Here is a 23,318-nt window from a genome sequence, read left to right as displayed (position 1 = left end):
TGAAACCTTTTATGGGGGTGTTTATGATCCCATGCCGTTAAAAGCCCAGAGCTACCTTAGAACAACCCCCTCACCCCCTACCCCCCACCCCCACCTGGGCTCTTAGGGAATCGATCACAGGTACTATGTCATCAGTGGTTATCAGCTCTCCAAGAAGAAAGGTACAGCAGAAATGAAAACTGACAGCTAGCCACTTAGAGAGGGGCTAGGATAAACACTCTGAAATATGAGGCTCCTCTCCGGGCAGTGCCCAGTCGCCCAGCGTGTAGGGCAGTAGGAAAAGGAAGGCACTAGGAATTCCAGCTATGCACTCTCTTTAGGACCCCACAGCTCAGTGGCTTGGTCCACTTCTGCCATCTACTCGTCACGTTAAATAAATATTCAGAAATATTCTTAAGGTTCCTATTATGGCTAGACAGTTGTGCTTGCAGAGGACCAGAATTTTATTCCCAGCATCTACAGCAAACTGCCTGTAACTCCGTCTCCAGGGGACACAAGGCCCTCTTCTGAGTTCTTCTTTTTGTAAATGATTTATTTATGTATGTGAGTTCAATGCAGCTGTCTTCAGACACACCAAAAGAGGGCATCAGATCTCATTACAGATGGTTATGAGTCACCATGTGGTCTCTGGGAATTGAACTCAGGACCTCTAGAAGAGCAGTCAGAGCTCTTTTTTTTTTCTTTTTTTTTTTTTCTTTTTTTCGGAGCTGGGGACTGAACCCAGGGCCTTGCGCTTGCTAGGCAAGCGCTCTACCACTGAGCTAAATCCCCAACCCCGCAGTCAGTGCTCTTAACCACTGAGCCATCTCTCCAGCTCCCTCTTCTGAGTTCTTGGGCACATCACCTGCATACACATACTCCTTCACACATACACATAAGTTAAAATGACGAAAGTAAACTTTACAAGCATCAGATAAGGAAGTAGAGGCCAGAGGTTAAGGAGTTCAAGGCTATCCTTAGCTCTGCAGTGATTTGATGACTGGCCACTTGACATCCCATCGCGATAAACTAAAATCAAAACAGAGGCCTGTGAGAGCTGCTCGGCAGGTAAAGATATTTGCTGTCACCTGAATCAACTCCTGGGGCACAATAGGTAGAGGGACAGGACTGACCCATGTGCTGTAGTCTGACTTCCACGCTGGGCTGTGGTACACATGTATCTGAACACATGCGTACCTAAGTAAATAAATAAGATTGTTAAAAGCTACCAAAGCCAAAACTTTTTAAAAATGGGCAGAGTGGCCGGGCGCGGTGGCGCACGCCTGTAGTCCCAGCTACTCGGGAGGCTGAGACAGGAGGATCGCTTGAGTCCAGGAGTTCTGGGCTGTAGTACGCTATGCCGATCGGGTGTCCGCACTAAGTTCGGCATCAATATGGTGACCTCCCGGGAGCGGGGGACCACCAGGTTGCCTAAGGAGCGGTGAACCGGCCCAGGTCGGAAACGGAGCAGGTCAAAAATGGGCAGAGTGGTGCAGGGCCATTTAGTGAGTCTCTCTCTCTCTCTCTCTCTCTCTCTCTCTCTCTCTCTCTCTCTCTCTCTCTCAGAAAGAGCGGGGGTGGGGGTGGGGACCTACTTCTACAGTCTAGAGTCGATGGTCCTGTGACTTGCCCTTTGTTCTTATTGTTGGGTTGTTTGCTTGATGTGCACGCGCACGCGCGCGTGTGTCTTTGATCTTGAGAGAGTTTCAACATACTATTGGCTGGCCTGGAACTAAGCAGGTAGCCCAGTGCTTGGGCAACCACTCCCTTCCCTCAGGTCTCCTTGTTTGTTTTTGGAGACTGGGTCTTTACACAGTCTATCGGACTATCTGACTCCCTAGGTAGTCCAGGCCTCCTTGAAATCATAGAGACCCACCTGCTTCCACCTCCCAAGTGCTGGGATTAAAGGTGTGCAGCACCACACCCTGCCCTTCTACTATTTTTATTTAAGTGGTTTGGTTTCATTAAAGCCTTCCCTATAGCAGCTTTTATTTTTGCACCGATCAGACGGTAACGCCATCCCCCTCCCTTCTGCTACATTTACTGATTGGTCTCCAGTCTCATAGAAACAGTATAGCCAGAAACACAGAGATAGGCAAGCCTATGAAAATAAAGCTGTTGAGTCTTCCCTTGGAGAAGGGAAGGGAGGGTCGGGAGGGTCACAAGACAAGTCTAGCCCTTCACCACTCCCCGCCTCCAGCCCTTCACTCCCCCTGCTCCAGTCTGATGAAACTATCTTCTGGCCTATGAAGTGCCTACATATACATGGCATATATACACAGAGAACTTTTCTTGAGTCAAAAAAAAAAAAAGCTGTAATTTTTTTTCAGTTTTGTAATCTCATTTTCTTGACCCCAGGTTACTAACTCATCTTTACTAGATAACAGACCCACCAGAAAAATCTCCCTGGTTAAAAGTATTTATTTTAAGCTAGGTGACGGTGGCATGTACCTTTAATCCTAGTACTCAGGAGGCAGAGCCAGGTGAGTCTCTGTGAGTTCGAAGCCAGCCCGATCTACATAGTAAGTTCCAGAACAGCCAGGGCTGTTAAAAAGAGAAACCCTGTCTCAAAAAGGAACGACACTAACAATGGACATTACTTATCTTGGGTGCCATTCTTTTCTTGTTCTGAGATCGGCTTTCAAGGGTCCCAGGCTAGCCTCCAACTCATGCAGCCAAGGATGACTCTGAGCTCCTGATCCTCCTGCCTCTACCTCCTAAGTGCTGGGATTACAGGCCTGTATCTCCTAACCAAAGTCTGGGTCCTTTTATCTTATGATTCTCAAGTTTTCGCCGCCCACAGGGTTTGACGAGGTTTGGGGGCTTCCATGCTGAGATTGTAGAGCACCTCCAGGCCAGCTTCACAGGGCACCTTCACTACCAAGCCCCTTCCTTTGGGAATTTAAAACTTGACAAGTGAGCAGCTGCTTTTATTTCTTTGTGGACACGGATTCCCAGGTTGCTACCTATTATTAGAAAGCCAGTGACGGCTCAGCACTGGCCGCCCTTACAGGACTCAGGTTCGATTCCCAGCACGCCTGTGGCAGCTCACATAGCTCCAGTCCCAGGGGACGCCCTTCTTACTACATCCAATGCCAAGAGACATTTTGGAGATAGGACTGCAATAGCTGACACTTTCCTATGCTCAAGGGTCCTGTTCTGGATTGGCCTTCAGGCTTGTGGGCAGCGAAGGAAGGGGTCAGATCTAAGTTGTCATTGGCATGCAGGCTGCCCAGGGACATTCAGTCCAGCAAGCAGGGAGAGTTGCTATTTTAAAGAATTAACTCCTCCTCCAGCACCACGTCTGCCCGCATGCTGCCAAGCTTCCTGCTATGGTGATAATGGACTGACACTGAAGTCAGCCCAAATTCAGCCCTAGCCTTGTAAGAGTTGCCTTAGTCATGGCGTCTCTTCCCAGCAGGGGAAACCTTCACAGTCCCCAGTCTCCCACAGCAAAGCAACTGTGTGGTCTGTAAGCAGATATACTCTAGTCTGATGCTTTCTTCCCATGAGTAGCTTTGGAAACAAAGCCACCTGGGTCCTGAACTTCACCCTCTGCTTTACTGTAAGACCTGGGCATATTCAGAGCAATGGTTCTCAGACTTAACGCTGAGAGCTCTCTGGTTCGCAAGAACACACATTTCTATTTCTGTATTTAAAGACCGTGCATTTATACACGTTTCCAGGTGACCCTGATGATCCAGGTTTTTGAAAATCATTCATGCGTACCATCAGTAACACTCATATAATTGTTTTTATTTTGCTTTCAACATGCTTAAGGGAATATTTATCAAAGAGAATCCAGCATACATATGCTAATTCTTCTAATACTTGGTGACATAATTACTGTACCATATAGATGAAGACCTTAAACCCCAGACATCAAACTACTTGGCCCATGCTCCACACTCAGGAGTTGGTGAATGGATACGAGTTTGTTCATCTCTAACATCTATATTATTAAGCCACTGGGACTGTATCAGCTCACAGTTGGGATTCCAGTGCACTTTTTAAATTCTGTTTCCGATGAGCTGCCTTGGTGGTCTTTTCTTAGTCTTCTCATTGTTTTTTTTTTCAAAGATTTATTTTTATTTATTTTACATATGTGAGTACACTGTCGCTGTCTTCAGACACACCAGAAGAGGGCATCAGATCCTGTTACAGATGGTTGCGAGCCACCATGTGGTTGCTGGGATTTGAACTCAGGACCTCTGGAAGAGCAGTCAGTGCTCTTAACCGCTGAGCCATCTCTCCAGCCCCTAGTCTTCTCATTGTTATCAGCAGATTCAGCTCACTATTGGAGCGAGAGAGTGAAGTCTAACTCCGGAAGAAGTAAACTAAGGATTTCAGCAATCAGCTCAAGAAACTATGTCCGTCAAACTGACATGTGTAGGCCAAAATTCCCCAAAGGAACCAAATGGAAAGAAACAGCTCTTAAAGTAGCCAGTTAGTGCGAGGTGCATTAGAATAGAATGTATTTGGCATGCATGCACAGTGACAATTAGAAACAACAATAAACTTCTTTCTGTTTTCTGCTATTCAAGATCAAATAACAAAACACCTCATTTGATTAATCCAGTGAATGGGAAAAAAAAGAAGAAGAACAACATTGAGCTGTCTTACTGTTTGAACTTAAAATAACATTTAAATATTAAGAGAATGTTTTAGGCAATGTATTTGGAGCTAGGAGCCAAGGAAGGCTGCTTAATTACACGAGGCCAGGACCTTACCAAAAGACCATTGTTCTGAGTTAATTAACATGAATTAAAACTGTCCTAAAACAACAGGGCGCATTCCCATTAGGGTCAATTACTCAGCCCTAGTCAAGGCAGCAAGGAATTCCCCAGAGGAAAATCTGTCATGGCTGTTCACCTGTGAGACATATATTGCTCGCACAGGGGGCCGCACTATAGCTGGGAGCCCTCTGCAGACATCTGCTCCATATTGAATTTGCTGCCCTGATGGATATGCGTTATGGGTAGAGGTGAAGCGAGTGCCTAGGCCGTCAATAGATCCCTGAGCAGGGCTAGGACACATCCCTCCTGGTTAGGGTTGTCCAGGGAGCACTTCCACCTGGATTACGAATATTAATGTGAGTTTGTGGTTGCAATGAACAAATGGGTGGTTGATAGGGTAAGGTTCCTCTCAAAGCAGGTCCAGCAATGGTCTGGTGGTCTGTTAAAAGAGTCTGGCCTTTGAAGGAGCAGGCTTGGCTTTACCTCTGAGACAAGTGGCTTCCTACCATTTTCTTCAGGTCTCATCTGTAGTGGGCAGATGCAGTGATAGTGTTTGAAATGGCTAAGACTCAATCTGAGTGGTCTGTGATCACCGACATGGGACAGGTTCATCTACACAATAGCCATGTAGACCAGACACCCACAGCAGCCTTGAGACACCTTGCCCATTTTCTTTTCTTTCTTTCTTTTTAAAACAAAACAAACAAACAAAAAACAACCAGGCTGGAGAGATGGTTCAGTGGTTAAGAGCACTGACTGCTCTTCCAGAGGCCCTGAGTTCAATTCCCAGCAACCACATGGTGGCTCACAACCATCTGTAATGAGATACGATGCCCTCTTCTGGTGTGTCTGAAGACAGCTACAGTGTACTGATACATAATAAATAAATAAATAAATAAATAAATAAATAAATAAATAAATAAAATTTTAAAAAAAGAAAAACAAACCCGGTCTTACTCTGTAGTCCAGGATGGCCCTGTAGTCAAGGTGATTCTCCTGCCTCAGTTTCCTGAGTGCCAGAACTCCTGTGGGAGTTCCCACACCTGGCTGATACGTCCCAGCTGGTGGCTATTCTCCCTTTGTTCTTCCCAGGAGACCCAATTACAAAGAGTAGGAGGAAACATACATTGTTTGTTGTATTTCATAAAAAAGAAAAGAGCCAAGATTATGTGGGTTGATGTCTATGTGCGGGTGAGGGCGGGCACAGGATAAGGCAAGGCCTGTGATTGGGCAGCAAAAAAGAAAGGCGGGCTAAGAATTTTGGAGATGGGACGAGAGAGAGGGAAGATGGAGGGAGAGGACAACCCAGATCTGTGTGGCTTCGAATAGCCACAGGTAGCTCTGAATACCTTATAAGGGATGGGTAATTACAGGACAATTTGTCTTATCTAGGTAGGAAGTTTATATCAACACCAATTGGTTTATCGTGTGGACATTTTGTGGGGCAAAAATTTACTGACATAAATCTGATCGGTAAATTACAAGCCTCAAGAGTTTTGATTTTACTGGGTTACTGGTAATTGTGACAGCAAACTGTGAGATGGGTGGTGGCCATTGCATGGGGTGGCGTGGCAGGGACACATCATGGGAACTTAGAGAGGTGGGCAGTCACTGCTGGGGCTAGCCATGGAGGCAGGGAGACTGCTGGCGCCAGAGGGTAGTGGGCCCTAGCATGGGATGGTGCTTCCTTTTTAAATTTTTCCTGCTACAAAGATATGTTTGGGAGAGCCAGGTATGGTGATGTGGAAGGGGGAGTCCATCCCCCTGAGGTACCAAGTGGGATAGTTTATTTAGGACATGGAGAGAAGAATTGAGGGGGTAGTAGAGACCGAGAAAGTCAGAGAGAGAGAGAGAGAGAGAGAGAGAGAGAGAGAGAGAGAGAGAGACAGAGAGAGAGACAGAGAGAGCAGGTCAGGGACAGATGATGGAGAGAGGGAGGGGAAGGGAGCAGCCCCTTTTACAGTGAGTCAGGCACACCTGGCTGTTGCACGGTAACTGTGGGGTGGAGCCTAGAAGAAATGATGCTAATACAGTTATTTAAAAAAAGAAGTAAAATATTTAAAAGGGAAGGGAAGAGCCAGGCCGCCCGTGGAGCCAGGCAGCCATGGCTCACACCTTCAATCCCAGCAGAGGGACAGGAGAGTGGATCTCTTGTGAGTTCTCTGCCAGCCTGGTCTATAGTTTCAGGACAGCCAGGGCTACCCAGAGAAGCCATGTCTTGAAAAACCAAAATAAATAAGTAAATAGAAAAGATTAAAAAGGAAAGAAAAAAGGAATTGGCTTTTAAACCAGAGTATCGTGAATGTTTATTTTCAGCCTTTCTTCGTTTGGATATAATTTTTCTTTCCCAATTGGTGAAAGTTTGTGCCCTGGAAATGATTTTGTCTGGTACTACATGTATTAGCAGGCATTTTCATTGCTCAGTGAGGAGAGAGATGAGCCCAAATCAAGAAGGGCATTACTACACAGAAGACTTAGCTACAACATTCCAAATCTCTAGGTAGGGGGAATTACTTGGGTGTGGCAACTTAATCCTATAATTCAAGGTAAGGTCAGCACCAGCTATTTGACAAATTTAAAACCAGCTTAAGGGGACGGGGAGGGAAAGGCCAAAACAATACCACCAAAACCAAAACCAAAAAAAAAAAAAAAAAAAAAAAAAGTAGGAGCTGCGAGATGGTTCAGCTGTTAGTCTTGGTTGCACTTGCAGAGGACCTGGGTCTAATTCCCAGTACCCACATGGCAGCTCACAGCCATCCACAAATACAGTTCCAGAGGACCTGATGTCTGCCTTTGGCCTCCCATATGCACCAGGCATGCAGCACATAGACACGGGGCAAAACACTCATGCACATAAAATAAAATTAGATCTGTAAATGAAGTCGCTGCTCTGAAAAGAACAGTCACTGGATACAGACATTGTATGACTGGGTGTTCAAGGCAGACAGGAGAGGAGGAACCTTTCTTCATTATCACAGGATCCAGAACTTTATTCCCAGCCCTGGTCTGAGTGGATGCTGTGAGTTTTGGTGTTTCTGATCAATGACTCCATTCTCCACATTCTTACTGAACGCTTCAACTGTGTCCACATGACAGAGACAGACCAGGAATTAGAGTCAGAGTTCCTGGTTTTGAACTGGCTTTGCTCTCAAAGAGCTAGCAGGTTTTGTGAAGCTTCACATGGGCATAGAAAGCCTCTTGATCCAGGAAGCCTTTCCCACAAATATTGCAGGAGCTCCGGCCATCCTCCTTGTGTGAGCGCCGGACGTGGCTGTCATGGGCAGCGTGGGATGCGAAAGCTTTACCACAGTGTTTGCACTTGAAGGGCTTCTCCCCAGAGTGCTGTCTAATGTGTGTCCGGAGTATGCTGGAGGCGGTGAACTTCTGCAGAGGACAGAGAGCAGAAAAAGTCACTTCCATGGGCTGCGCAACTCAACAAAGGGGTTAATTTTCATTGTGATGGACACACTGGCTTTTATTGTTTTGATTGAGAAACAGAGAGAGAGAGAGAGAGAGAGAGAGAGAGAGAGAGAGAGAGAGAGAGAGAGAGAGATTTCGATTTAAGTCTATACAGAACATTTGTGGTCAACAGCAGTGATCTTAATAGAAAGGGCAGGTTTAATGGCTCAGCAGGTGGTAAAGGAGCCCAGTAACTTAAATGACTTATGTTCCTTCAGTTTGATCCCTGAGACACACATGTTGGAAGGGAGGAGCTAGATCCTGAAAGCTGTGCTCTGATCTCCCATGTGTCATGTATCATGGAACCTGCCTCTCCTCTCCTCCACATATATCCAACAGTAAATTTAAAATATATTTTATTAAAATATAACATGAATATTTATATTTATAACATATTATAAATTTATACAGTAGTATCTATTCATAATAGATACTATTATATAAATATATTAAAAATATATTAAACACACACACACAGTGGTATAACCTTAGACAGTGTGACCCAAAAGAATACAATGTGTGATCTGAAGAAAGCAACACAGAAACAATCAATTCTCTTTTTGGAGGCTGATAAGGGCAAAACATGTAGCCCAGGTTGGCCAGAGCTCACAGGCAACCCTCTGTCTCCCTAGTGCTGGGACTACAGGCTCGAGCAGCTATGCCACACTCTAGACAGGAAGCTGTGAGTGATCGCTGGACAAACGCATTGCTGAGGAAGAGGCTGATGTTACTTAGTATCCCTGCACATGTCTGTTTCTAATCGGCTTCCTTCCCTTTGTTTTGCTTTCAGTCTGTTTGCTGGTCTCAGAGGCAAGCCTTGTACACCCGAACCTCTTACCTCTACCTCTTGCGTGCCAGGGTTACCGGCATGTGCCTGACTAGGCAGGATGCTTTTTGTCTTCTCTCTCGGGGAAATTTTGAAGTCTCTCTAAGATCCGCTCTTCTCTCTCTCTCTCTCTTTTTTTTTTTTTTTTTTTTTTTTTGGGTTCTTTTTTTCGGAGCTGGGGACCGAACCCAGGGCCTTGCGCTTCCTAGGCAAGCGCTCTACCACTGAGCTAAATCCCCAACCCCCGCTCTTCTCTCTTTATGGCATTATTTTAGGAAGTGAAGATGCCAAGGGAGAGAAATGAGCCTAGAGAACCATTCATTCTCCGATGGGACTGTGTGGTACACACGCTCTGTGCCTGTGCTGCCCACCTTGTACCTGTGGTTTAGGGCACATCAAGTTTGACTAGTGAAACCAGGAAACATATTTTCTATTTACCCCTTTGGGGGTGGTGGGATAGGGTGGGGTCATGCTGTATAGCCTAGGCTGGCCTTGAACTCATAATTTTCCCACCTCCACCTGAGATTGCAGCTAGGCTCCACTGTGCCTGGGTCTTTTCACTCCTGTGCTCTCAAACAGCCAATATGAAGTGACTACAAACTGGGTAGCATTGCAGGTCACCAAACTAAAATGAGAGATGCCTTAGAGTATTCCTCAAACATGGTCGGATGATTGCCTTCTTCAGCAAAGCCTTAATTTCTCTCTACTGCTATTGATGTTCTACAGTGCTTGAGTCAGAGGCTACCCTCACAAATGGTCCTTTAGAATGATTCTTAGCAGCGGGAGGAGCTAACACTCCAGTGGTTACAATTGTCAGACACCGTGTGGAAGGAAGTCTTATAAAGACTGTCTGATAGAACCCAACAACCACAACTTCCCCACATTTTACCAAAAGCTAATGACTTGTTCAAGGTCACACAGTCAGCTTAGCATCAAAGCTGGGACTGAATGAATTCTCCTTTTAAAAAAGTAGTTTCTTGGGCTGGAGAGATGGTTAAGAGCACTGACTGCCCTTCCAGAGGTCCTGAGTTTGAATCCCAGCAACCACATGGTGGCTCACAACCATCTGTAATGAGATCTGACACCCTCTTCTGGTGTGTCTGAAGACAGCTGCAGTGTACTTGCATGCAATAAATCTCTTAAAAAAAAGAAAAAGTCGTTTCTTTCTTTCTTTCCTTTTCTTTTTTTAAAGTGCATTGGCTGGTTGGTAATTAACAAGTTACCCAAGATGAATTAGTTACCCAAGCATGAAGTCAGGCTCCATGCTTCTAGTTAGAGATGGCTGGCACTGAAGGAGGCCTCACTTACCTTCGTGCAGTACACACACTGGTACGGCCTGTCTCCAGAGTGGACTCTCATGTGCTTGTTCAGGCTGGAAGACTGTGAGAAGCTTTTCCCACACGTTGAACACTAAGGAGGTAAAAAGCAGAGTTGAGAGGTTGGGGTTGGGGATTTAGCTCAGTGGTTAGAGCGCTTGCCTAGGAAGTGCAAGGCCCTGGGTTCGGTCCCCAACTCCGAAAAAAAGAACCAAAAAAAAAAAAAAAAAAAAAAAGCAGAGTTGAAATTTCATCTTCCCACAAAACTCTGTCTCAATGTCATATGTATTTTCCTGTGGGTGAGAAAAGTTTTTGAAAACATCCATAATTTGTTTGCCTGTTTAGAGAAAGGATCTATGTAGCCCTGGCTGTCCTGGAACTCTCTTAATGTAGACCAGGTATACACGTCTCAAACTCACAGATATCTGCCTGCCTCTCACTCCCATGTCCACATCTGGCTAAAATTTTATCATTATTATGAGTGTGTGTTTAGGCATGTGAACCTGGCTCAGGTGTGAAGATCATCAGAGAAACACTTAGGAATCTGTTGACAACTCAGGTTGTCAACCTTTCTGGGCAAGGATTTTAACCTAAGAGCCATACTGACTCTTCATTCTGGGCCTATCTGTCGATCAACAAGCCACTGGCTGAGTGTGCCAAGGCTTGCCTGAGACTGCATAGCAAAGCCAGCCTAGAAGCTGCCTCTGGCCTTCCTAAGCAGAGAGATGACAGAGCTCCCACACTCAGCAGGATGGCGTTGTCAAATGTGTACCCAACATCCTTTGGTGTTAGTCCACCACTGTCGCTCAGTGGCTGGCACTTGTTCCACATCCGTTCACACTGTGTTCAACCACTAGCAACCAAACTGAAACCAGCCCCAGACACCCAAAGTTCTGTATGTCTGTTTCTCTTGAGTTTTCTTCTTGTGAAATATTGACTTTAAAAACAAAAAACCTCATGAACTCAGACATATGAGATTCGCTCATTTATTTTATGTATATGAATTCTGTAGCTGTCTTCAGACACACCAGAAAACAGCATCAGATCCCATTACAGATGGTTGTGAGCCACCATGTGGTTGCTGGGAATGGAACTCAGGACCTCTGGGAGAGCAGTCAGTGCTCTTAACCACTGAGCCATCTCTCCAACCCCTTGGGTAGAGATTTAAAACCCAGAGTTAAGCAGTGCTTTTGTTACTATGAAGGACAAAATAAATGACTATGTGAACTAAAGAGAAGGGACCCAAGCACCTTTCTACAGCTGGGTAGGTGGTAAAATAGATGAGAACGCACGAGGACATGTATTCAAATCTCTACCAGCCTTCTACAAAGCCAAGCATGGCCAACCACGACTCTGGCTCCAGGGCTCCGAGAGGGAGAGACAAGAGGATTGCTGGGGTTTGCGAACTGCCAGCCTCAGTGAAAGACTTTTTCTGAAACTGTGGCAGAAAGTGATAAAGATGACTCCAAACAGGTACACACAGACATGCACAACAACAAAACCAAACCACACACACACACACACACACACACACACACACACACTCTCAACCACCACATAAATTAAGAAACAACAAACAAACAAATAAGCAACAAGCAACCAAGAATTCAGGGCCTGGAGAGCTGACTGGAGACGAGCTGGTCCAGCTGAGGACCTCGGTTTGGTTCCAGCAACCAGGCAGTGGCTCACAACTGACTGTCAGTTGCAAATCAAGTTCCAGGGGACCCGATGTCTTCTCCTGGTCTCTGTAAGCAGCTGAATGTACAAGATGTACATTCATGCAAGCAAAACACACCAAAATAAAAATAAATATATCCTTTACCAAAAAAACCCAAAAACAACAACAACAACAACAACAACAACAACAACAACAAAAACCCACCAGATTTTAAAAACATTAAAAAAAAAACAAAAGAGAAAAAAGTATGGCCCAGTTGCGGAACACAGTCCAATTTAGAAATACTAAAATGTGAACTATAAATCTTAGCATTAGCATAAGATGCTGTACACTCTATCAGTATAAGATACACTACATAATGTAATACATAATACATAATAAGATACTGTTACAAGGGGCTGGTATTATACTATTAGGAGTCAACCTCATAGAGGCAAAAACATGGAACCCCATCCTGTCTTCGAAGGACAAACTTGGTTTTGCCCTTTGGACAAAGCTCAGCAGGGCAATGGGTATCTGGGCTGGCAGAGATGGCTCCCTGGAATCAATGCTGTCTCTTATCCTTAGAAAGTCTGTGAGGGGGGGTTAGGGATTTAGCTCAGTGGTAGAGCGCTTGCCTAGCAAGCGCAAGGCCCTGAGTTCGGTCCCCAGCTCCGAAAAAAAGAAAAAAAAAAAAGAAAGTCTGTGAGGAAGTCTTCCATTCTTTGGACCATTTCAATGCTTCCTCTGCACCTGACTGGGTGTGGAACGAAGTACAGTTACCTAATCCCTCTCCAGCCGCCAGTAAAACCCTCTGCTGTGTTCTAGTCTTCACCCTTCCTAGCTCAGGAGCCCACCCCTCTGTTCCCCCTGTGTCCCCCGTCTTCCTGGGGGCAGATCTTGGCATACGCTCACGTCCACACACGTGCCTCTTCCACTACCACAGCAAGGCAAGCATCAATCCTCCAGTCAGTCCCACGAGCCCCTCTCAGTGTTCAGGACAGGGGAATGTGAAAACAGAGTAGAAAGAAGGACTTCAAACCACCAACTGCTCACCAGGTAGGGCCGGTGCCTCTCGTGTACGTGAAGGATGTGGATCCGGAGTCGGTCACGCTTTTCAAAGGATCTTTGGCAGAGAGAGCATGGAAACTTCCTATCCCCCTTGTCCACACAGGGAGTGTACTTGAGGTGCTTATCTCTGTAGTATCTGTAGGTGAACACCTTCCCACAGCGTTCGCATCTGTAGCCTTCCGCAGACTCTGTCAAACGCAGGGGTGTAAGCACTGGAGGGTGTGCTGACCCCTGGGCTTCCTCCCCACCGCCTCACACAGAATTCGAATTAGCCATAAGCAGACACACACCTTAGCTGGGTGTGGTGGAACATACCTGGGAACCTGGGCAGAAAAATCAGGAGCGCAAGGCCATCTTTGGCTCCACAGGGGTTTGAGGTCAGCCTGGACTACGCACACAATCGGACACTGAACGTATCGTGCCTTCCTTAATTCAAGGACATTGATTCTAACACTGAGTCTTAATCATAGGTTGTCAGAAGGCAAGCGCAGAAGTGCAAGTCTGTCCCCCCCCCCACCCTCCCACCCATGGACAAGGGAGGAAGGGGAGAGAAATTGGAGACAAAGAGGCATCAGCTCCAGGTGTCTGTGCTGAGTGATCCTCTACTGAAAAGGCAGAGGCAGGACGATCGGGTTTTCAGGTCAGATGAGGTATAGCAAAACTATGGTTCAAAAAGAAACTCAGACCCCAAGTCCACAAGACGTGCGACTGTATTGAGGACAGGTGAGAGGATGTCCCCCAAAGCTCCACTTGAGATGTCCCTGGATACTAGCACCAGAGACCACATTGTGTGCCCTCAGAGGAGAGGAACCAGGAGTGAGCCGAAGGAAGAATCTGCAGAAAAGGCTGGGCAGTGGTGCCATAGCACAGACCCCTCGTCTACTTGACGAATGTCATTGTTACACTGTAACCTTTCCTTTTCTGCTTATCACCATGATCTCATGTAAATGTCACAATACAGAACTATAACTTTAATAAAAGTCCCGGTTTCAGGGTGGTGGTGGCACACGCTTTTAATCCTAGCACTCAGGAGACAGAGGCAGTCGAATCTCTGAGTTCAAGGTCAGCCTGGTCTACAGAGCAAGTTCCAGGATAGCCAGGGCTTCAAAAAGAAAGAAACCCTGTCTCTAAAAGCAAAAAACAAACCAAAAATCAAAATACCTTCAGAAACCCCTGAAGCTAAGCAGACCCACTAGGCCCTCCCTGCTAGAGCAAGCAACTGAAGCTCGAGTCCTTCTCAGAGGGTGGCAGGCAGCAAAGAGCACCGAGGGCAGCCCTGGAAGAGGCAGGAAGCAGGTGAGCTGCCTGGAAGAGTTTTAGAACAACCGAGGCACCTGGAAAGGGCCCTCTCCAACCTGCTGAGCTGCCTGCAGTCTGTGCAGTGAGCTCCAGGTTTCCAGGTTTCCATGAGCATCACCCATGCAGGGGTCTTAGTGATGCAGCTGTCTGAGTCATTTCTGTTTCAGGCACACCTTGTCCGTTCAAATAACACAACACCCCCCCCCCCCCAAGTGGTGAGGTTTTTGTCTTGTTTTGTTTGAGGCAGTCTCACTCACAGTGTAACTCTGACTACACTGTAACTTGATACTCTGTAGCCCTGGCAGGCCTCAAACTCAGAGGTCTGCCCACCTCTGCCTCCCAAGGGCTGGGATTAACAGTGTGTACAAACCCGCCCAGTTTAGAGGCTGGAAGCCTGTGTAGCTCAGTGGTAGAGTACTTGAATAGGAAGCAGGAAGCCTAAGCCTGAGAAAAACAGCTTTAACCGGATGCCGTGCTCCACATACTGTTTATGCATACTGTTCCTAAGACAGAAGCTGAGCAACGTTGTTTCTTAAGTGATTCTCATCAATATTTTCTATTCTAATTTCTTTTTTTTTCTTTAATGCTGGCTTCAATCACTAAATTGATTTTCCACTCCACTAAGTTCTGCAGCCCACCATTTGAGAAAGCTGCCCTGAACAGGAGTGACTCAAACTGGCTTGCCCACAGGCTAGCGGCCTGCGTTCTGTGCTTCACTTTTACACTTTTATTCCCAAGAACGGGGGTGGGGGGGGAGATAGATGACTTAGAAAAAGATGCTGCAGGAAAGATGGCAATGACCTGCCTCTCACACTCCTGGGAATGTCAGGTAGGAGCCTTTAGGGAGCCAAGTTAGTGTTCTAGTAGGTTCTCACTGGGCAGGCGGGCAGGGGAGACACTCACCCTCACAGGGCTCAGATAGCTGTTTGCCTTCTTGCTCAGTGACCTGGAGGCTCATGGGAATGTCCAGAAACTTCTCGTAGCAATTTCCATACCACACAAGCAGCTCCTGGTTCTGGTGGATGTCTTTACAGCTCTCGTAAAATATCTGGTCCTGGTGCTGCACTGCGGCCAGGTTCTGCTCCTCGGGGAATCGAGCACAGTTGACATAGGACATCCAATTCCCGGAACCTTTGCCATCGATAAAATGGCTCAGGTGACCATCTTCAAAAATCTAAATAAAATGAGACAGGAAGTTTGTGTGTGTGTGTGTGTGTGTGTGTGTGTGTGTGTGTGTGTGTGTGCTTATTTTGTTTTGGACAGGATCTTGCCATGTATAGAGGCTGATCTCAAACTTGTGCCTCTGCCTCAGCTTCCTGAGTTCAAGAACTATCGAGAACACTGCCACCCCCTGACTCCTCCAATAGGCACGAGCTCTTGATTTATATTTATTTCTTTTTGCCTGATCTATAAAATTTAAAATCTATGCCCAAATTCCTACTATAGAACACATTTCTATAAATCAAACTTCCATATCAGAAGTAGCATATCAACTTTTGATGGCCTTGAACTTCGAATCTACCTGCTGCCACATGCACGGCCACCTCAGTGGTGCAATGTGTGCCACCATACAGGGTTATGTGGTGCTGGGATCGAATCCAGCATTTCAGCCATGCCAGGCAAGCATTTTCTCTGGTTCCTCCATAGATTATGTAACACCATACTTTAAAAATGAATTTATGCCCCTGTCACCGTCCTGATGACGCTGGAAGCTGCTGTCCAACTCACAAGTACAGCAGCTTCAGTCTCTCAGGTAGCATAAACTGTTTACTTCAGGGCTCCCTCATTGCCAAGATTACACATTATCTTCCTAACCTATATTCCTAGAAGGTCAGGGTTAGTTAGGGCGTTTAGATTTTCAGTTCTCGGGTATTCCTGACAAATGGCTCCTGAGAAGGATGCTTCTCTCAGTAGACTGCCTCAGACAGTCACTAACTCGGAGAGCTTTATTTGTTTTGTTAATGCTTGGTTAATTTTACAAGAGAGTAATATGAAAGTCTAAACTTTATCTCTCTTTCCTGTAGCATGCTTTTAGCACTTTACCATATGTAAAAACACGTGGTTTTGTCTGTAAATATAACATGGGGTGGTAATTCTTTCCATGTTTGTTCTGTACAGATTAAAGTTACTTTACCCACTACAAAGTGAATTTTATGGAGAGTGAGGTCCTGCTGGAGTGAACATCCCTTGTCTTCTCAATAAAGCCCTTCAAGGGTTGCCTCCCCCAACCTCAGGTCATCCTCCCAAATTTCAGCACCTCCCCCCACCAGAAACACACTTACTTCCCACATCCGAGAATTGTCCCTGTGTGTCTTCACTTCGCTGGCATTGACCACTTTACCTTGAAAGGGTCCAAATCTCACTCCTTTGGCAATGAAGTTACTACAGAACACACCAAAGTGTGGGGCATCACCAAAAGCTGTCTGCATGAGGCAGAGACCTAGGTGAACCCGAGGCGGGAGAGGAAAGGAGAATGAGCCCAGGCAGGGATTCAGAAGTAGTTCTGGGAAATAAACCCACGCAAGAAGTGCAGCCTACCTTCCGGAAGCTGAAGGGAGTCTTTGTCCAGAGTTTTTCGAAGATGACTTGACCCTAGAAAAAGACAGCCTTAAATTATTCTAATTAAAAACAAATAGGAGGACTACGACAACAACAAGGATGACAGCTGCCTTCCTGAGGGGGTTGCCTCAGTTCCTAGCAAGGGCTTTAGATTTGACCGGTATCGTCTATCCTTTACTGTTTGGATCGCTCCTTGACACAGCCTTTTGGTACACTGTTGCTCATTTGAGACTCAGAACTCCCTTTGGACAAGGTTTGTTGAGAAATGAACTCCATTTTGCAAACTTGAGAATCAGACAATGCTTTTCTGAGGTAAAGAGCTGCCAGGTGTGAATTTCTGGAGACCATCATGTACATCCCCAAAGCCACTGGGTGAACCCACTATGCTCTTAGTCCTCGGAACTCACCAAAAGCAGTCTCAGGAATTACACAGTTTAGGCAAGGAGGACCCTGAGAAGCCAGCCAAGAGCAGGTTTAGATGGATATTCACCACAACATACATCCACGTTTTAATTTCACGTGGCCAGGACCTGTTCCACCCAACCCATACCCAGGATGTAGATTTCCTTACCAGAACTCTCTGTGGGGACCAGGATGCCTGAAATTGCGTGCTGTAGGCCAGATGGGTGCTCCGGACTAGCGATGGCTCCATACAGAACGAAGCGCAGTTCCTCCTCTGTGAAGCTGAAGCCGCGAAAAGACAGCTTCCCGTCTTGGTTCAAGGTTTGGGGGACAGATATTGAGTGGGAAGTCTTAATTCCATCAGGTAGTAGAGCAAGTACCGGGGACGGCAGAAGTAAATTTTCAGCTCCCCACAACTGGCCTCTGTTGATTTGGCCGCCGACTGGGACCGAATTTTCGCTGCTGGAACCGCCGTTCTCATGCTTAGTGCTGTCTAGAAATTGTGGTACCTCAGGAGTGAATTGAGGAATTGAATACCATGGTGACAACTTGTACCAGGGCAGATTGTAGAGCGGCTCGCTCTGCACAGCCAGACTCGGGTTCAACAAGGGAGGAGTCATCCGAAAAGCATTAAGCTGGGCCATTGCCTGGGACTCAAACACTGCAGCCGTCAGTTTCCAAGGCTGAAAATCCTCCTCGGTGGTGGCGAGGTTCCCGAAGTGGCTGTAGCCTGGGACAGGCGCATAGTAGGTAGTCAGGTGCTGGGGGCTACTCTGGGGCAGGTAGTTCACCCTGTCCTGGGACTGGGTCTCGCGAGAAGGCGATAAGGCCATCTCAAGATGAATTTTACCGATCTGTGGGAAACCGAGGTCGCTGAGTGAGGGGTCCTAGGTGGTCTTAACTACTCCCCTTCCCCCCAATCAAAGTCAACGAACAAACTTCCCAATTCGATCCCGCAAATTATCTAACTCGAAAAAAAAAATAACACAAAACGTACAAATCCCCACACCAAACCAAACCAAAATAAAACAAAAAGTCAAACATCTCAAACCTCTAACGAAAATCTGTCTCGGTGTCGCCCGACTGGAAGGTGCTGGCTCAGGTCGCCTTCTCTTTTGCTCCCCAAACCACCTTGACTAAGAAGGCCGGTTTCCAATACCTGCTGTTCACACCAACCCCAGCCCCACCCCAACCCCTCAACCCGGCTCCCGCAAACGTGGAACAGTTCCGCCTCCCTTTTAATACCAGTCCTACAAACTTCCCCCGCCCGCGCCCGGGTCTCTAAGAGCGTCTTCAGCCAAGCTACTAGGGCACGACCGACCGTGCACCGGTTCGGCGCAGGCAGCGGCTCCGGTTCTTGGGTCCTCAGCAGGGATAGATGTGTGCGCTCTGGGTGCGACAGTGCAGAAGGGGTTCTGAGCTGACTCGGTACCCCAAGGAGTTTAGCGAAACGCTAGCAGGTCCGGCGGTCCCGACAGCACCGAGGGCAGCGGTACGCATCGTCCCTCTAGATACCCACGTCCAGTGCCCCTTCCCACCACATCTCCAGTCTCTCGGCACCCTAGCCACCTCAATCTAGGCCTCCTCTGGAGACCCAGCGATGACAAGTCCTAGGCCAGGCAGCAGAGACATGGGCTTGGTCGCCGAGCCTCCTTCAGCCACGGTGGCCCAGAAATGCTTCTTCCTCAGTAGCCATACAGCAAGTTCACCAAGGCTGAGGAGTGAAGACCCAAAGGGACTGAGAATCTTACGGTTTCGGATCAATGTGTCCAATAAGGAAACCAACTAGGGTCGTGACTCAGAAGTTAAAGAACATAGGGTCAGTAGGAGAGGTCAGCTACCACACAGACCTCTTCTCCCCCTGAACCCTGAACAGGGCAGGCTAAAACTCCTAGGATATGCGACTCCGGAGGTGGAAAGCCAAAATTCAATTACGAAGTTAAAAAAAAAACAACTAAAAAACAAAGAAAAAAAAACAATCAAACAACTGCAAAACGAACTTTGAAAGCCAGTGCAGAGCACGGTCCCCGCCTGCTGGAAGCCTGCAGCCCTCGGAGTAGGTCTCTCCAGCAGGCCAAAGACCTACCTCCCGCCACGGTTAGGGCGGCACCCGCTGGGTCTCAGGACCCTAGACTTCCGAAAACCCCCGAGGGCTTTGCCGACTTTTAAGAGGGAGTGAGCAGACCCGGCCTCAGGGTACTTGGAGAGGGAGGCAGTAGAAGAGATCGGGCGGGTGAAGGTCCCCTGATAGTCTTCTCCCCGCCCACCACAGCCATTGGTGAGTGCTTAATTCCTCCCTAGGTCCCCAGAGATCACCTAGTTAACCCAACAGTTCCTAGACCGTTCCGGAATCCTGTGACTTGTGACTGCCCCATCTTGCACAGGCAGGGGTTGTTGCTGTTTTCGACGTCAGGACGCCACAAGTGTGGCAAATGTTGCCCAGTGTCCAACATTCTGTGTGCAAACGCACACATGCACATACCACACAAGCACACAAACCCAGAAGCGTCCGTGTGAGAACTGGACAAGTGTTACCTAAAGGGATGGGTGTAGGGATGGACCAGTAAGGATATCTATCTCACAGACCCTGGAGACACACACACACACACACACACACACACACACACACACACACACACCCCACCACCACCACCACCACCACCACCACCACCACCACCACCACACCACACACACACTGGCGTCTAGGAGGCCAAGCCTGTTCTTAGTCTTGGTCAATTTGCCAGAGAACCAGGGAGGCTTGTCACCTGCTGAGAAGTTGGGCGTTATCCTAAAGGCCACCGGGAAGCGACGACGCCGTGTGAGTCCAGAGTAGGGGGAACTGAACTGAGGCTTCTGAGGTCCCAGGGGTCCTTTTGCCCTTTCTGCTGTTTTTGTTTCTTGTGGCTGAGAGCCACCCTCCTCACACCACACCTCCAGGGCTAAATCTGTCGAAGGTGGCTTGCAACCTTGACCCGAGGCTCAGAGAACCTAGGTCCGCTGACTTGAACCTTGTGCTCAGTGACTGCATTTTTATCCCTTCTGGCAAGCATTGAATAGAGAGAAAGGGGCGTTTAAACCCATTCACATTCGCAGATCAAAGCACCTAGGGTGGAGAAAACCGCAGCAAAGCTGGTGTCCTTGGCCAGGTTCCTCATCACTTCAGTTCCTCTTTGAGGAACAGGGCTTGAGATGGGCTGTGGTGCTGAGGGGAGAGACTCTCTCACCTTGGGACTGATAGTGGTTTGGTTACTATTCGTAAAGCGAGGTTAAATGGGAAGCCGCCCGGAGTTCCTAAAGCTGGCTGAGAACGGAGGTCTCCCACCCCCTTGGTCCCTTTAGTGCCTAGGTGGACTGATTCTGCCTGTGTCCCTGGTGAGTCAGCCTGAGACAAACAGGAAGATGTGCGACCCTAGGGCTCTCAGGACTTCAGAGAGCACTGCGTTCTGCTCTCCCTGGCACTGAGCGTTGAAGTAGGATCAAATGCGGTGGCCGTGGCCTACAGGGTTAACATCCACAGTTATTTCGTAGTTGCTGGATAGATCCAAAGGGTGAGGCAGCGTTTTATTTTCCGAAATGAAGTGGAAATGACTACGATGCAGGGTTCTGCCCTTACCATAAGATAACCATTGTGGCATTTATACCCACCCATAATGAACACCAGACCAGCTAAAGAGACATGGAGACCTCGTTCGGTTACCCAGTAGTCTCTTCTCCCCGACCTCTTCTCCCTGCTCTTTTCAGCTGCTCTCATTACGTAACCCAGAATTATGGCCAATTCAATCCTCCTGCCTCCATCTTCCAGTTGCTATGATTAGAGTGTAGATATACAGAATTTATGATAAAAACAGAATTATACTTTAATTTTTAAGACTTTAAAAATTATCTTATATGCATGGAGGGTTTGTCCGCGGCGAAGCAGTTGGGTACCTGATGCCTGGGGAGCACAGAAGAGGTGTTGAATCCCACCCGGTCCCCTGGGATTGGAGTTACAAAAGGTTGTGCGCCCTTTCTGCACGCTCTGGGAATTGCCCCTGGCCGTCTGGAAGAGCAGCTAGTACTCGCAATCAAGAAGCCAGCCCCGATAGCTGTTACCTATGCTTTGTTGCAGTTCTTTTAACACACAGTTGCTTCCACTTCTGGTGTTTATAAAAAGGTAGAGAGGGGATGTGTTCTATGGAGGTGTGGTGAGGTATGGGGGAAAGGGGTGCCTCAGCCGACTCACACTGAGCCATCCCTTCCCTCTGAGGGACCAGCCACACAATGGTAGAGTATAGAACAGAGTTTATTCAGGGCATGGGGAGAGGAGTTAAGAGAGCAGTAGAAGCAGAGAAAGGCCAAGAGATAAAGCGAGGGAGGGAGAGGTGGAGGTAGGGAGAGGGAAAGAGAGAGAGGAAGAGTAGAGGCCTGCTATGAGTGCGTGGAGAGCGAGGGGAAGGGGAATGGGGAGTGAAGGGACAAAAGGGGAAGGGGGAAGAGAGCCAGAGGGGGGGCAAGCAGCCCCTTTCACAGTGAGTCAGGCACACCTGGCTGTTGCCAGGTAACTGTGGGGTGGAACTTAGAATGCTAACACTTCTCATAGGTAAATTAGGATCAACTTTATTCCAACTGTGTGGTATTTAAACTGTTGTCGTTTTTTACAATGTTTGAAGCAACTTCTGGAAATACACGATGATCAACACGTGCTTCCAATCAGCCTCGAAGCAATTCCTAGATATGAAACTGCTGGTTCACTCAGTTTCTACACCACTTACATTGTTTTGATGATGTTATAATTTTATTAGTTCTTTGGATCGTTAGTCACTCCATCTCATCTCCCTGCTCACCCAGACTCCCCCTTCCTTCCCCATCCACCCACAGTTTCATCTTAAACAAAAACCAAGCGGGCTTGGCGGTGCTCATCTTTAACTCCAGTGCTTGGGAGGCAGAAGCAGGCAGAGCTCTGAGTTCAGGGCTAGCCTGGTCTACAGAGAGTTCCTCATGTAGTGACTCCCAACCATAAAACCATTTTTCTTGCCACTTTATAACTATAATTTTGTTACTGTTACACGTTACCATGTAAATACCCGTGTTTTCCAATTGTCTTAGACAACCTCTGAGAACAGGTCCTTCCGCCCCCAAAGAGGCTCCTTATTCGGTAGGCGTGACAGACATCCTTAGCAGTCAGTCTAACACTGTGTTCACTAGTAACAGACTCTTCTCCCCTAGGGCCTATGCCTGTCTATCTAGGTTCTTGGTCAGATATGAAACTTCTGCATTGTTTGCTTTTCTGAGAGTCGCTCTCACACATAGTCTTGGCTATCCTCCAGCTTGTTACATAGACCAGGCCTGCCTCAAGCTCACTAAGATCTTCCTTCCAAATGATTAAAGGCGTTGTGTACCACGCCCAGCCGCATAGATCCTTTTAAGGGTCATCACAAATTCATCTTATACAGCTCTATAGAACATATGTTTAACTAAGTTATTACTTATGGAAAGATTTGTTGTTGGTTGTCTATTGGCTTTCACACAAGATCTGTGTAGCCAAGGCAGCCTTGAGCTGGGTATATAGTTCAGGATGACTTTGAACCTCTGACCCTCTCTTTCTTGCTTGAGTGCCTGGATGGCAGGCGTGTGGTGCCACGCCTTGCTCATGTGGCCGGCTCTGTTCAGGCAAGGGCTCTACCCACTGAGCAACATCTGCAGTCGTGTGTGTGTGTGTGTGTGTGTGTGTAAATGTATTATGAAGATGGGTGTGCTTGCACATGAATGTGTGTACTCACGTAAAGAGTCCAGGTTGAAGCTGGGAATCACCTCTCGTTATTCTATCTTATCATTTGAGGCAAGGTCTCTCAATCAAACTCAGAGCTTGCTGCTATGGCTAGTCACTTTGCACTGGGGATCCCCTGTCCCTGCCACACACACCAGATAGTTTTGCAGGTTTCCAGGGATCCACACTCCAGTCCTCATGATGTGGCAAACAGGTGAGCCATTTCCTCAGTCAAGATTGTGTGTTCAACAGAAACATTTGCCTATCG

The 23,318-nt window shown here is 47.3% G+C and overlaps 1 protein-coding gene across 1 annotated transcript; it reads right to left on the bottom strand.

Annotated features, from left to right (window-relative positions):
- Positions 1-6,996: 6,996 nt before the first annotated feature.
- Positions 6,997-19,526, bottom strand: Prdm14 (PR/SET domain 14). Its single transcript, NM_001427157.1, is given in 8 exon segments — positions 6,997-8,099; positions 10,309-10,410; positions 13,030-13,232; positions 15,247-15,517; positions 16,626-16,783; positions 16,882-16,935; positions 17,474-18,158; positions 19,391-19,526. Coding segments are annotated over 7 exon segments (1,680 nt in total). The 5' UTR covers positions 18,138-18,158; positions 19,391-19,526; the 3' UTR covers positions 6,997-7,871.
- Positions 19,527-23,318: the final 3,792 nt, after the last annotated feature.

This window comes from Rattus norvegicus, chromosome 5 (assembly GCF_036323735.1).
Source record: "Rattus norvegicus strain BN/NHsdMcwi chromosome 5, GRCr8, whole genome shotgun sequence".
NCBI classification, from domain to species: Eukaryota; Metazoa; Chordata; class Mammalia; order Rodentia; family Muridae; genus Rattus; species Rattus norvegicus.
This window is presented reverse-complemented; position numbering and strand designations above follow the sequence as displayed.